General features: G+C 44.8%; 1 protein-coding gene across 1 annotated transcript; it reads right to left on the bottom strand.

Annotated features, from left to right (window-relative positions):
• Window positions 1-2: 2 nt before the first annotated feature.
• On the bottom strand, window positions 3-5137 carry RPUSD3 (RNA pseudouridine synthase D3). Its single transcript, XM_036739240.1, has 9 exons — window positions 4995-5137; window positions 3638-3762; window positions 3070-3114; window positions 2826-2922; window positions 2182-2289; window positions 1988-2072; window positions 1574-1697; window positions 1209-1348; window positions 3-811 (listed from the first exon to the last, which is right to left on the bottom strand). Exons 1-9 carry the CDS (start codon window positions 5087-5089, stop codon window positions 560-562), a joined length of 1071 nt encoding a protein of 356 aa, XP_036595135.1. The 5' UTR covers window positions 5090-5137; the 3' UTR covers window positions 3-559.
• Between the last annotated feature and the right edge of the window lie 7547 nt (window positions 5138-12684).

The raw sequence follows: 12684 nt of genomic DNA, 5'->3' as shown, positions 1-12684 counted from the left end.
TCTTGGTTTTGTCATGTTTACTGCTGGGGCAATCAAGGACAAACTGGCAGGCCTGGCTGACTGAAAAGTATAGAGGGGTGGGGAAAAAGCTAATCAGGGATCATGATAAAGGAACACTTCCATGGGAGCTGTCAAGCCCAGGAAGTAGAAGGCAGTTGGGGGGGGGGGGCGGGGCGGGGAATGGTCCATGGGCAACAGAGGAGAGACAGAAATGGGAGATAGGGATGGCTCATAATGGGCAAGGAGAAATTCAAGCTGAAAATCAGGAAAATTTCCTGAGGTGGGCTCTAACTATGGAGAATATAAGTGAGAGGAGTCACCACATGGAACCATCAGTCTTTAAATGTTATAAAAGCTAACTACTACTCAGTACGAAGTCAGCTTGCCTAAACTTCGGCAGGGATCCAGAGTCCCCAGGAGAGTCTTCCCAGTTTCCTTTTTTATGCCAAAAAGGCCAGGATGGAGGAGAGACTGGACACATGCTTCCCAGCCAAGAAGGAAGGCTGTCTTCCCCAACCCTCACCACTGGGACCTTCCCCAAAGGCAGTAAACAAGTGTCTCATTTTCCACACTTTATGAATGGAGAGCCATCTTGAATGTGGTCTGGGCTAGTTTTCCTGGGATGGTCTGACGTTTGGAGCCCTAAGTTCTCTAGGGTTTGTAAGAAGAAAACGGGCATGGGAGCTACGAGCACTCTGGGGGCCAATGAGGTTTGGGGAAGAAGGATTTGATGAAGGTGGAGGTGGAGGGGTAGAAGGGCCACCTCTTTTGCACTTATTTGGAGGTGACGGAGGAGCAGTTCATTCAGGACCTATAGGGTAGAAAAGAATTAAGATTGAGGATATGGACCTAAATTAAGAAAACCCAAACAGTTACTCTCATTGAAAGTGAAGGCTCAGAATGGGGAGAATGTGAATCTGAACTCTCTCCACCCCAAGGCCAAAGACCTCTTTATTAATACATAATCAGAACATTAGAGCTGAAAAGCAATTTAAAAATCTAGTCCAAATTCTTCACTTTAGATGAGTCAAAGAACTTATTTCACACATTCAAAGCCAGGACTACAGCCCAGGTCTCCTACCACCTGATCAGGTCAGCTTTCTGTTGGATCACATGGTAATCACCAGTGACAAAAGGTACTACCCTGTTACTGGGCCCCAAACAAAAAAAAATTAAGCCAGGTGGACAGGCAAAGAAAAGCCAGCTACCTGTGTCTGAGGCACTGTGGTCTCCACTGGCAACAGGAAGTTTTCGCCTAGGACACTGCCAACTCGAGCAGAGTACACGTGATCCCCGAGCACAGGACACAGCTGAAGCACCATGTGCACCAGAAGTTGGCTAGGAAATGCTGGGGACAAGAACAGGCACACCAAGAACTCCCTAGCTGCATTCCCGAGCCAGGGTTTAGCCCTGAGGTCTTCCTCTACCTTCTGATGGCTGTTCTATCTCCCAGCCAGACACTGAGTTACTAGGAAGATCCCAAGCGCTAGCTATCAGTAGTAAGCCCACCCCAATCCCTGCCCCCTTGAAACAAAGCTTCAGAACTCCCTCGGTGGATGGCCCTGACTCCTACCTGTAACTGGCTGGAGCTTCACCAGAGCAGCACCAAATGAGGTATCCTCGACAAAAAAGTGGGTCAGGGTTTTCTTGACACCTTCCTTTAAGGACTGTCGAGATGGGACCTTCACTGGGACTACCTGTCACCAGTCCCCCAGAAAAGAAAAACCACTTCAAACTCTGTGCCCTGACAATCCCCACCCTCCTCCCCAAATGTTCTAAGAACAACAACGTTAAGGCCACAAGGGTGCCAGATGCTTTCAACTGGTTCCTAACCCAAACCATCACTCCTGATTAGTGAGACCGATAAAAGCTCACCCTTGCCCATCAACCACATAGAGCCTCACCAAATCTCCTTTACCAAATTTATGTGAACTCATCCTCCCCTTTTTCCCATGGAGCAAGAAATTAGTGTTAAAACTTCACTTACCTGGTCTATTCCCCTAACTCGATCCAGCTTCAGGGCAACTCGAATTTCACCTTTGGGAGTAGGTGGGACCCCAACAGTTACAGCCCTGAAGGGATAGCAAAGGAAGGAGAGGTCACAGAATAGCCCCCCTGGAGCAGTTATCATTGAAAAGGGGACCCATGAAATAACACTAGAAGTCAGCAGCTGCCTCTCACCAGTAGGTTACTGTGGGTTTCTGAGCTCTTCGAGAATGGATGAAGAACTTGTGGAAGGTTTTTGTTATCTGGGGGCAGCTGGAAAGGAGGACAAGCCCTGAGCTCTCCCTGGTGGAAGGGGAGGAAAAAAAAGAAGTCATATTATAACTGTTGTAATTCATATATCTCAAGTACTTTAGGATTTAGAATACCTTTTTCTCACAACCACCCATTAAAGTAGGCCGTATTATCATTACCACTGTACAATGATGAACCTGACAGCAGGGTCACACAGTATGTGCCAAAGCCAAGATTTGCACCCAGTCTCGACTGACAGTCCAGTGATCTTTCCACTATAGAACTCAAAATGGATCTTAGGGTTCCTTTTACAGATGAGGAAAGTGAAGCCAGAAGTTGTCAGTTGCTCAAGGCCACACAAATAGTTAAGTGGCAGAACCAGGATTAGAACCTAGGTTTCCCATTGGAGGACTTTTTCCTACCATCATAAATTAATCTCCACTCCTTGTACAGAAGTCTACAATGCCAGATCTTGCTGGCAAGACTTAACCCTCCTGACGTACTGTTTTCAGCAAATCCAGTTCTCACTCCAGCTCGCAACCTGACCTGCACCTTTGATTTTTGGTTGAGCATTATTAGTAACTTACTTTGCCGGAGCTCGGACAACATGGAGCTCCTGACTGAGCCCCAGGTGCTGGCCTACTTTTGGAAGGACTGAGAGCAAAGTCTGTTCTCCTGGTTTTCCTGGAGACACAAGGAGAAAAGGCATGAGGCTTCTTGATACCAAATTCTTTAACCTACCTTCTCTCCACTTCCATTACTACCTTAATCCTAATTCCTATTTCCTCCCACTCTCCTTCAGACCTATACCACTCCCTCCCCTCAGCATACCTGTCACTGCTAGTCCCTGTGGTTTGTTCAGGGCCACCAGAGGTCCTAAAACACAAAGTCATCACATTCAGATAGATACCCTAGAAATGAAAATGGGATTGCAAAACAACCTGAACAGGTAAAGATAAAAGGCATAGCTAAATAAACCATTCTGTATTTATGTAATGGAATACTATAATGAAGAGGAATAAATAAGGGAAATACAAAGAAATCTGGAAAGAGACCTTTGTGAAATAAAACAGAAAGAGCTGAACCAATATGATGAAGTACATACTAACAAGGACCACATAAGAGAAAAATCAATAAAATCAAGGGAGAAAGAATGGTGACAAGGACCCTGAAAACCTGAAACACTACTAATAATACTTTAAGTGCTGAAGATAGTTTATTTGACTGTAAAGACTTACCAAACAAATTCAGTTGGTTGCACTGGCAATGTTGTTTTTAATACAATATTTAAACAAAAATTAGCATGGAGCTGGCTCTAGTCTGTTCCTTAATGAGGCATGGTGAAAGCACTATCCTACAATCAGGTTTACTGATCCCCAAATCTTCTGCCCCCCCTCACCATTATGGAATAGCACAGCTGTCATCATCATCTCAGCCAACTCCTTTTCGCTTAGCTTCTCCGGCTGTATCATCCCAAGAAAGGATCCCTTCTTCTTCTGGGACTCCCTAAGGTACATCTGGTACCTATTATGGTGGGAAGAGAACAGAAAAGGGAATTATTTACTTATAAATTTGGTGTCACACACAGTAGTGAAGAGCATTGGTCTTTGACTCAGGAGACTCGAGTAAGTCCCAGTTGTGACACTTGGTTACCCTGCGCAAACCATTTAACTGCTCTGGGTCTCAGTTTTCTTATCTGTAAAACAAGGAAAATGATACTGTACCTATAGTACTGTGTAAACACCCTGTAAACTTTAAAGTGTTGAGTAAGTGTGACATATTCAAAAATCTGTGATTTTCTACTGATATATAACATAAACCTTCTGAGCCTTAGTGGACGGTTTCAGGAGTTGTGGCCAAAAAATTCATTTCCTGTTGGTCAACCCTCAAATATAATAAGCCTTCCCACACTTAGCTAGGGCAGTCTTAAAACAACAGACACAAAGCCCATCACCAGAATAATGCACAAAACCTTTTCTGTTTTGTAGGACATAATAAAGCTTATATTACACTAATACAATCCTTTAGAATTCATGCCATCTGAGGCAACAGAGGAAGGTGTCAGTGGAAAACACTATAGGAGGTCTTAGAACTAGAATGGAGTGTAAACATTATCTAGAGTCTAGCTGTGACCCCCAGCTGCAGCTCAGCTGCTGGGGGAGGCTGAGGCTGGTGAACAGCTCGGGCTCAGGAGTTCTAAGCTGCAGTGGGAGGCCTTCTAGCCCATATGGTGAGCACTCAAGAGCCGGGGGCCACCAGGCTGCCTAAAGAAAGGTGGCGTAACCCAGGTCTGAAAGGCAGAGCAGGTTAAAGCTTCCGTGCTGAAGAGTGTTAGGACTCCCCAGCCTCCCGCTTCTCCCTCCTTCACTGTCCCCTCCCCTTCCCCACTTGCCCTTCTCCCTCCTTCCAGTCTCTCTCTCCCTTACCATCCATTTCTCCTTCCCCTTCCCTCATTATCTTCTTCTCCCCTCTTTCACTTCCCTTTCCTTCTCCCACACCTCCCCTCCCTCCCTTCCCTTTCCCTCCTCCCTCCCCTTCGGCTCCCCCCATTCCCCTTGTTGTCTCCTCCCTCTTCCTACGCGTCTCCTCCTCCTTCCCCTCCTCTCCCCCTTCCTCACTTCCCTTCCCTTCCCCCCTCGTCTCCTGCCCCCACGTGGTCCTTTCCCTTACTGCCCCCTGCTACACATAACACTCAGCTCCTTCAGTTAGAACGCCCCCCCCCCCCGCCCCCAACTTCCACCCCGGGGATCAATCACCAGGTCTCACTCTGTTGGGTCTGGGACTGTGCCTTGACCCCTGGTCCCAGCCTCGTCCCCTGGCACAAAAACCGACACAGGACGCGGCCCCTCATCTTAACAAAAACTTGAAGCCTGAGCAGAGTGCGCGCACGCGCCGAGGAGAAGGCAGGAGGCGGGGCGGAGGGAAGGGCGACTACGGATCCCGGAGCGCCGCCCTCGCCATGCGGCGATTGGAGAAAATGCCTGTCAGTTAGGGAGAGCGAGAGGCGGGTCTGAAACTGGAAAGCAGGCAAGGGGGAGAGGGGCGTGGCCCGAGGGTGGGGAGCTGGGCAGGTGCGGGCCAGCCGAGTCCTGGGCGGGCTGGCGTCTGCAGCGGTGCTCTTCCATACGGTGAGTGGGTGGGGGAACTTAGAGGAACGTTTGAGGTCCCTTCCAACTCCAAAATACAATCATAACTTGGTCCAGGACAAATGCTGACCCTTATGTCCCTCGGACTTTGTATTGGGACAGACGCACCTCACCCTAATTTCCCAAATTCATCCATCCTTCCTTAAACCTTCCCTGAAGCTAGCCCACAGAGAGTCAATTCCCACTCCCCTTCTCCCCACTTTTTTGGGGGGGTTCCTTTTATATTTTGTTTAATTGAACCCTTTCAATATCTGGCCATTTCTCTTCCACATTTTGTTCTACAATTCTCTCCCTTTCTTTTTCCTTCTCCTTGTGTGAGGTAAATAAAATGTGAAGACTTCACAGAGAAGATATGTATATGTATGTATGTATACATATATATGTATATATATACATGTATATGTATATATATACATATATACATATACATATACACACACACACACACACACACACTAAGAAATGTTTAAAAATCAAGAAATAGGGAAATAGGGAAGTGAAAAAAATTCTGAGACTGTGAGAGTCTGATGGCTCAGACTCTCGTGTTCGGTATAATTATTGGTGCTTTGCCTCTTGTAAAGCACTTCCCTTGCTAGATCTGTTCTAGTGGAGGATGCCCTATTCTCGAGAATTGAATAAAATTTATTTCTATTCCCACCCTGAGATGGCTCCTTATTATAAATTTAATTGGTGAGGGTCTTTCATCTCACACATCCTCTTCTCCTTCTCCATCCCTTCTCCTCCTCCTCTCCTCCTCCTCCTTCTCCTTCTTTTCCTTCTCCTCTTTCTCTTTCTTCTCCTCCTTCAAAAGAGTCATTGGCCCAAGCAATGGGAAGACTGGCAAATGACTTACAATTCTTCTCACCATTGGTAAATTATTTCCAAGTTTTATTGCCAAATAGCATTCTCCTGCAGAGTTCTCTTTGTTCTGGGGTACAAATGGTTTTCTTGGCAAGAAGATGAGCTCAAGCATTATTGATTATCTTTCAGGACCTGCACATTGGCTTGGAGGGACTTGATTAAACTTGTTTTCCTGATGAGGAGCCACAGAGACATCAGCAATCTGTGCCACTTACTATAGGGATATACACCACCCTTACCATTATCCATTTACCAGGTTATCCCAACCTGAAGCCCCTACCAGCCAGAACTATGGCACAGAAGGTAAGCAAATGGGGAATGAGTCAGCAGCAGCATGGCAGAGAGGTGGATAAAATAAAAGATTGTAGGAGTTCTCACAGTGGCTTATATAGAGAATTGCCTTTCACCAGTCAGGACAACATGGCCCCAGACTAGGGGCTCCAGCCACTGAGGTGGGGCAGAAGTCATGGCTGGAAGATGGGCCCTACTTATTTTCCTAGTTAGTTAAACCCATGGCAGTCTCTTGTGAGATCTCAGTGAAGCTGCCAAGTCATTTCAAAACTGAAAGGGATCTCTCTCTTCTGATGCTTGTGACCTTATGCTTGTGACTCACCTTTTGTAGAACTCATGTTGACAGTGAATATCACCTCTGATAATTCCGTAGACAATTTCCTGTGCTTTCATCTTGTTTCCCAAAAGAGAATGTAAATTTTTTGAGGACTGAGCTTTATTAGCACAAGGACTAAATGGATAACACTTGAAATAACACTAAACAACTTTGTGCCTAATCTCAGAATATGGAATCTAAGGTCGGAAGAGACCTAAAAGATAATCTATTCCACTCCTCTCCCCATACTACAGGTGGAGTGGCCCAGAGAAGGTAAATGACTTGCCCATGGTCACCCAGGTAATAAATGGAAGAACTATTATAAATCCCAAACTTGTAAACACAAGTATAGTGCTCTTTCCACGACACTAAGAGGCTTTCTGAACCTGAGTTATTCTTGTCCATGCTTTTCCACAAATTGTCTATTAAGGATTTGCCCAATGTACTGAAGGCCTTCCTCTGGCTATTTTATTTTTCATACTTCTAACACTCCCCTTTTTGCTCCACTTATACCAGCAGGTTGGGTCCCTAGGGGACAACTGACTAGTTTTCCCTTTAGGGGTAACCCAGAAAGTTTGGAGATTCTAATACTATTCCTTACAAGCCCCCATCCAGCATGCCCTTCCCTCCATATTGATCAACCAGTTGATATCTTCCTAATATCAAGTAACCAGTTTAACATCGTTTAGTTTTTAAATGAGATTAATGAGCTAGCTCCGGCAATTCATACATTGCCGGAACTAGCTCAGTGTTTGGGAGGCTCGAAAGGAAAGTATTTGAGAAAAGAGGTATTAGACTGATTACCATACCGAAGGTCTATGGAGCTGTGGTGGTGACCTCATTGTTGTATGCCTGTGGAACCTGAACAGTATACCACTGCCATGCCAGGAAACTGAATTGCTTCCATTTGAATTGTCTTAGGAAGATTCTGAAGATCACCTGGCAGGATGAGGTACCAGACACTGAGGTCCTTACTCGAACTAAACTGCCAAGTATTCAAACTCTGTTTCAGAGAGTGCAACTCCGATGGGCTGGCCACATTGTTTGAATATAAAATGTACACTTGCCAAAAAGACTTCTATGGAGAACTCACACAGGGCAAGCATTCACATGGTGGTCTCCCTCAAGAACTTTGGAATTGATTCTGTGACATGGGAAACAGTGGTACAGGGCCACGCAGCATGGTGTGCCCTCATCAGAGAAGGTGCTATGCTCTATAAGCAAAGCAGAACTGAAACAGCTCAAAGGAAACACGATGTATCCATCCCAAATGTTCACATGGACTATTTGTGCCTGATCTTTGGTAGAGCATTCCAAGCTCATATTGGTCTGATCACCCACAGTCATACACACTGAAACATGACTCTAGCTTAGTAATATCATCTTGGTCCTCTTTGAGAAAGAAGGACAACAACCAACCAACTAGCTTTTAAATGATTTTTACTGAAACAGTATAGCAAGTGTTGTTTAGTCCGTTAATTGTGTCAGACTCTTCGTGACCCCATTTGGGGTTTTCTTGGCAAAAATATTAGAATGGTTTGCTATTTCCTTCTCCAGCTCATTTTACAGATGAGGAAACTGAGGCCAACAGGGTTAAGTGATTTGGCCAGAGTCACACAGCTAATAAGTATTTGAGGCTGGATTTGAACTCAAATATTCCTGACTCCAGGCCTGGCACTTTATCCACTGTGCCACCTAGTTGCTCAGTATAGCAAGTATAAAAGTACAAAAACATCTTTGGCACACTTTTCTCTCCATAATTACACTACTCCACTGCCCCCATTCCTATGGTCAGGATTGTTGTTGTTTGTCTTTTGTTCTCAAAGAGGACCATGATATCAGGGAGGTGATGCCATGATATGCAAGTGAATTGGATTTAAGTGAGGCAGAACTGGGCAAAATCAGCAGCCTCATTTTCTCCTTCAGAGCCATCAGGGTCCAGTGGCAAAACACAGATCAAGATGACTGGAGATGGCCCTGGATGCGGTGGGAGACCCTGGCCTTTTTAAGCTAAGGTCTTTAACTTTTAAGCTAAGGTCTTTGACTGAAGCAGCTCCCATTCAGTGATTAAGGCTAGGTAAAAAAAGGAGACAGCGAATGGCCTCTTTTACTAGTAAAAAAAAATCAATCTGAAAGGGGAAGGCCTCAGAGTTTCTGGCCAAAACAGAAACAATTGCTATTTACATTCACTGAGACAATGAAGGCCCAAACAGTGACCAAGTGGGGGTTGGCCTGAGACCTATTGTTGGCCAATCAATGAGAGCCAGAGTGATTTGGGTTTAAGGTTGTCGTTTGTCCTTCCTTCTGGAAGAAGATCAAGGCATAGGGAAGGGGATGCCATGACTAGCAAGTGAATTGTATTTAAGTGAAGGAGGGCTGTGCAAAGTCACCAGCCTTACTTTCTCCTCCAAAGCTGAGTCTAGTGGCAAAACATAGATCAGGAGGACTAGAACTAAGGTCTTTCCCAGGTCTCAGTTTGAATGACATATATATATATGTGTGTATATATATATATATATACACATATATACACACACACATATATATATGTATATGTATATATATGTATATATATCATTCATATATATATTTCATATATATATGAAATATAAATAAAAGATATAAATCAGGACAACTGGAGATAACCTCCAGGTTTAAGGAAAGGTCCTTATGAAAGAAATCTAGCCTGGCTCTGCCTAAAGGAATGTAAATTGTGATTTCTAAAACCTCCCCAAGATATAGTGGGGTTTATGGGCTAGATTTCTTTCTTGAGGACCAAGCTTTAAACCCGAATGGCTCTGGATATCATTGATTGGCCAACAAAAAGTCCCAGGCCAAGCCCCACTTGGTCACTGTTTGGGCCTTCATTGTCTCAGTGAATGTAAATAGCAATTGTTTCTGTTTTGGCCAGAAACCTTGAGGGTCTTCCCCTCCCAAGCTGTTATTTTTTGACTAGATAAAAAAGTCCATTTTCTGCCTCATTTCTTACTTAGCTTTAATCACTGAATGGGCATTGCCTCAGTTAAAACTGAGACCCGATAAAGGCCTTAGCTTAAAAAAGCCAAGGTCTCCTACTGCATCCAGGGCCATCTCCAGTCATCCTGATCTATATCTTGCCACTGGACCCATTTGACTCTGAATGAGAAAGTGAGGCTGCTCACTTTGCCCAGTTCTGCCTCACTTAAATCCAATTCACTTGCATGTCATGGCATCACCTCCCTGATGTCATGGTCTCCTTTGAGAACAAAAGACAACAACAATCCTGATCATAGGAATGGGGGCAGTGGAGTAGTGTAATTATGGAGAGAAAAGTGTGCCAAAGATGTTTATGTACTTTTATATTTGCTATGCTGGGCAACTAGGTGGCACAGTAGATAGAGTGCCCAGCCTAGCACTCTCTAATCTTCTGGTGACTCTACAACCCTCCCTCTCTTAAATCCAATTCACTTTAAATCCAATTCACTTGCATGTCATGACATCACCTCCCTGATGTCATGGTCTTCGTCTTCTTTGAGAATAAAGGACAAACAGCAACCTCTGTGAGTAGTAGGAGTGATAGAGTTTAGACTGTGGGAGGCCCCTTGAACTCTCCTTGAATCTTCCCACTAGATGAGGAGTTTGCCTGAGGCCATAAGCCTTTCATTACCTCTAGGTTACTCTTTTTTTTTTCAGGGGGGAAGGCAGGGCAATTGGGGTTAAGTGACTTGCCCAAGGTCACACAGCTAAGTAAGTGTGTCAAGTGTCTGAGGCTGGATTTGAACTCAAGTCCTCCTGACTCCAGGGCTGGTGCTCTACTCACTGTGCCACCTAGCTGCCCCTCTAGGTCATTCTTAATCTAGTTTAGCCCTCTGTTGTCTGGCTACTTCCCAACCCTGATCCTATCAAAGTGCCTATGCCCAAATAGGGTACCCTTAAACTAGCTTAGCCCTACATTGTCTGTTATTTCCAGGTAGCCTTCAGCTACTTTCCACCCTTAATCCCATTCTCTTGGTTCCTGGAGTCTGACCTCACCCCAGTCCCATGAAGCTCCTTCTTAGACCCCTCCTTCCATCACCCCAGGACCACTCTAGATCCCTCCCACAATCTTTCTGTATATAAGTTTCATCTTGCCTCCATGAAGGGTCTTAGATTCAATCTACCCCAGATCACAAATGGTGAGATTTCTTAAGCCTACCCATTATGGCCAATCAGTAATAAACTTTGTTTTTTTCTTTGGCTGTGAGAAGTCTTGAGTCGAATTCATTCAAGCAGGACCTGGTGTGTCAGTATTTTGGGGTCTTGAGCACCCCTAAAAACATATGGTTCCCAGACCTCATCAGGAGGAGGAGCTATTCCACTGAGGTCCCAACTAGAACTGTCCAATTGAGCAACACAGCTCCCTCCTTTCTTCCTTCCTTCCCCCCTTCCATCCATCCCTCCTTCCTCCTTCTCTACTTCCTTCCTTTCCTTTCTGCCTTAGTTCGTTCCTCCCTCCCTCCCCCCCCCTCTCTCTCTCTTTCTTCTTCCCTCCCTCCCTCTTTTTCTTTCCTTCCTTCATTCCTTCCTTTCTTTCTGATCAGGAAAGAATAAATAAAAGAAATGCATTTGTGGGCATACTGACTAGGTGTAAGATAGGGACTGCTGCCCTTTCCTCACCCAGAGGTTCACAATGGTTCTTTTTCATCACTCAAAATCTACCACAGAAGACAATGAGAGATTGTCCACTCAAATCTTTTGTATATCCATTCAGTTCTGGCTCAGCAGTCCATTAAAAGCTTTTTTGTCACCATGCAGTAAGCTAACAGGAAACAGTAAGAGGATACCTGCACATAATGATCTGAAATGGGGTGGGGTAGGGAGAGTCTCCACATTATGAATATCTGGAAGCAGACTCAGGCAGACTTAGATTTAGACCAAGCAGTATATATTGTGCATTCTCTACGAACTTACCCTTAGCCCTTCCCTATTACATACTAAGTGTATATGTATGTGTGTATGCATATAAAAATAATAGTAAACAATTTATTAAGCATCTTCTATGTACCAAGCACTGTGCTAAACACTGGGGATACAAAAAGAGACAAAAGACAGTCCCTGCCCTCAAAGAACTTACAACCTAATGGGAAGACATATACATATGCATTTATACATATATATATATATAGACAGGCTAAACTGGGTTGAAGGTAAATGACTGCTCTCAACAACGAGTTAGACAATGTCTACCCCAAGCATGTGAAGACTTCACCCAGCAAAATGGTTGGGTAAGAACAGTTCCTTCTGTTGGGGTGCTTGGACTCCAGCCCTAGGAACATATCTCTGACCAGCCCAAAGACTCTATCTCAGGCAACAACTCTTGAGTGGCCCCCAGTGAAGCCAACTCTCTCTCCTTGTTACAGGAGCAAGCTGACCTCTGTAGAATTTCCCTTGTACGAACAGGACTATTCTTGTAGCAGCAGAACTATCAGATACTAATTCCCACGGTTACTTTATACAATCCAGAGGTTAAGCAACTCCTGAGAATATCTTGGTACAAATGTAGCAGACCAAAAACACACCCCTTAGAAGGCCCTGCCCCAGGCCATGCCAGCCCTGAATGACACCTGTTCCCAAGGTAAAGGAACTGCATGTTCCTTTAAGAGCTAACCACTCCTTGATCACACTCCACACCACGTAATGAGCATGCTTGGCACACCACTCACTGAACTTTTTCTATATAAGCTTTAGCATCATCCTCATTAAGTTTTAAGTTCCCTAAGGAGCTCTGCCCACTATGTTAGCAATACAATAAACTTTTTGTCACTTGACTGGAAGACTGCTTGAGTCTGTGAATTCTTTTCCAGATGGCTCTAC

Source organism: Trichosurus vulpecula, chromosome 9, assembly GCF_011100635.1.
Source record: "Trichosurus vulpecula isolate mTriVul1 chromosome 9, mTriVul1.pri, whole genome shotgun sequence".
Taxonomy (NCBI): Eukaryota; Metazoa; Chordata; class Mammalia; order Diprotodontia; family Phalangeridae; genus Trichosurus; species Trichosurus vulpecula.
The sequence above is the reverse complement of the archived record's forward strand: the minus strand, read 5'-3'. Positions and strand labels throughout refer to the sequence as shown.

Bases quoted from the DNA above. Each gene is read 5' to 3' on its own strand.
- RPUSD3 (XM_036739240.1), bottom strand. From the start codon at position 5,089: ATGAGGGGCCGCGTCCTGTGTCGGTTTTTGTGCCAGGGGACGAGGCTG. The intron at 2,923-3,069 runs GTATGCTGAGGG...TTGTGTCTCCAG, and splicing joins ACAGGGACTAGCAGTGACAG to GAAAACCAGGAGAACAGACT. The intron at 2,073-2,181 runs GTGAGAGGCAGC...CTATCCCTTCAG, and splicing joins AAACCCACAGTAACCTACTG to GGCTGTAACTGTTGGGGTCC.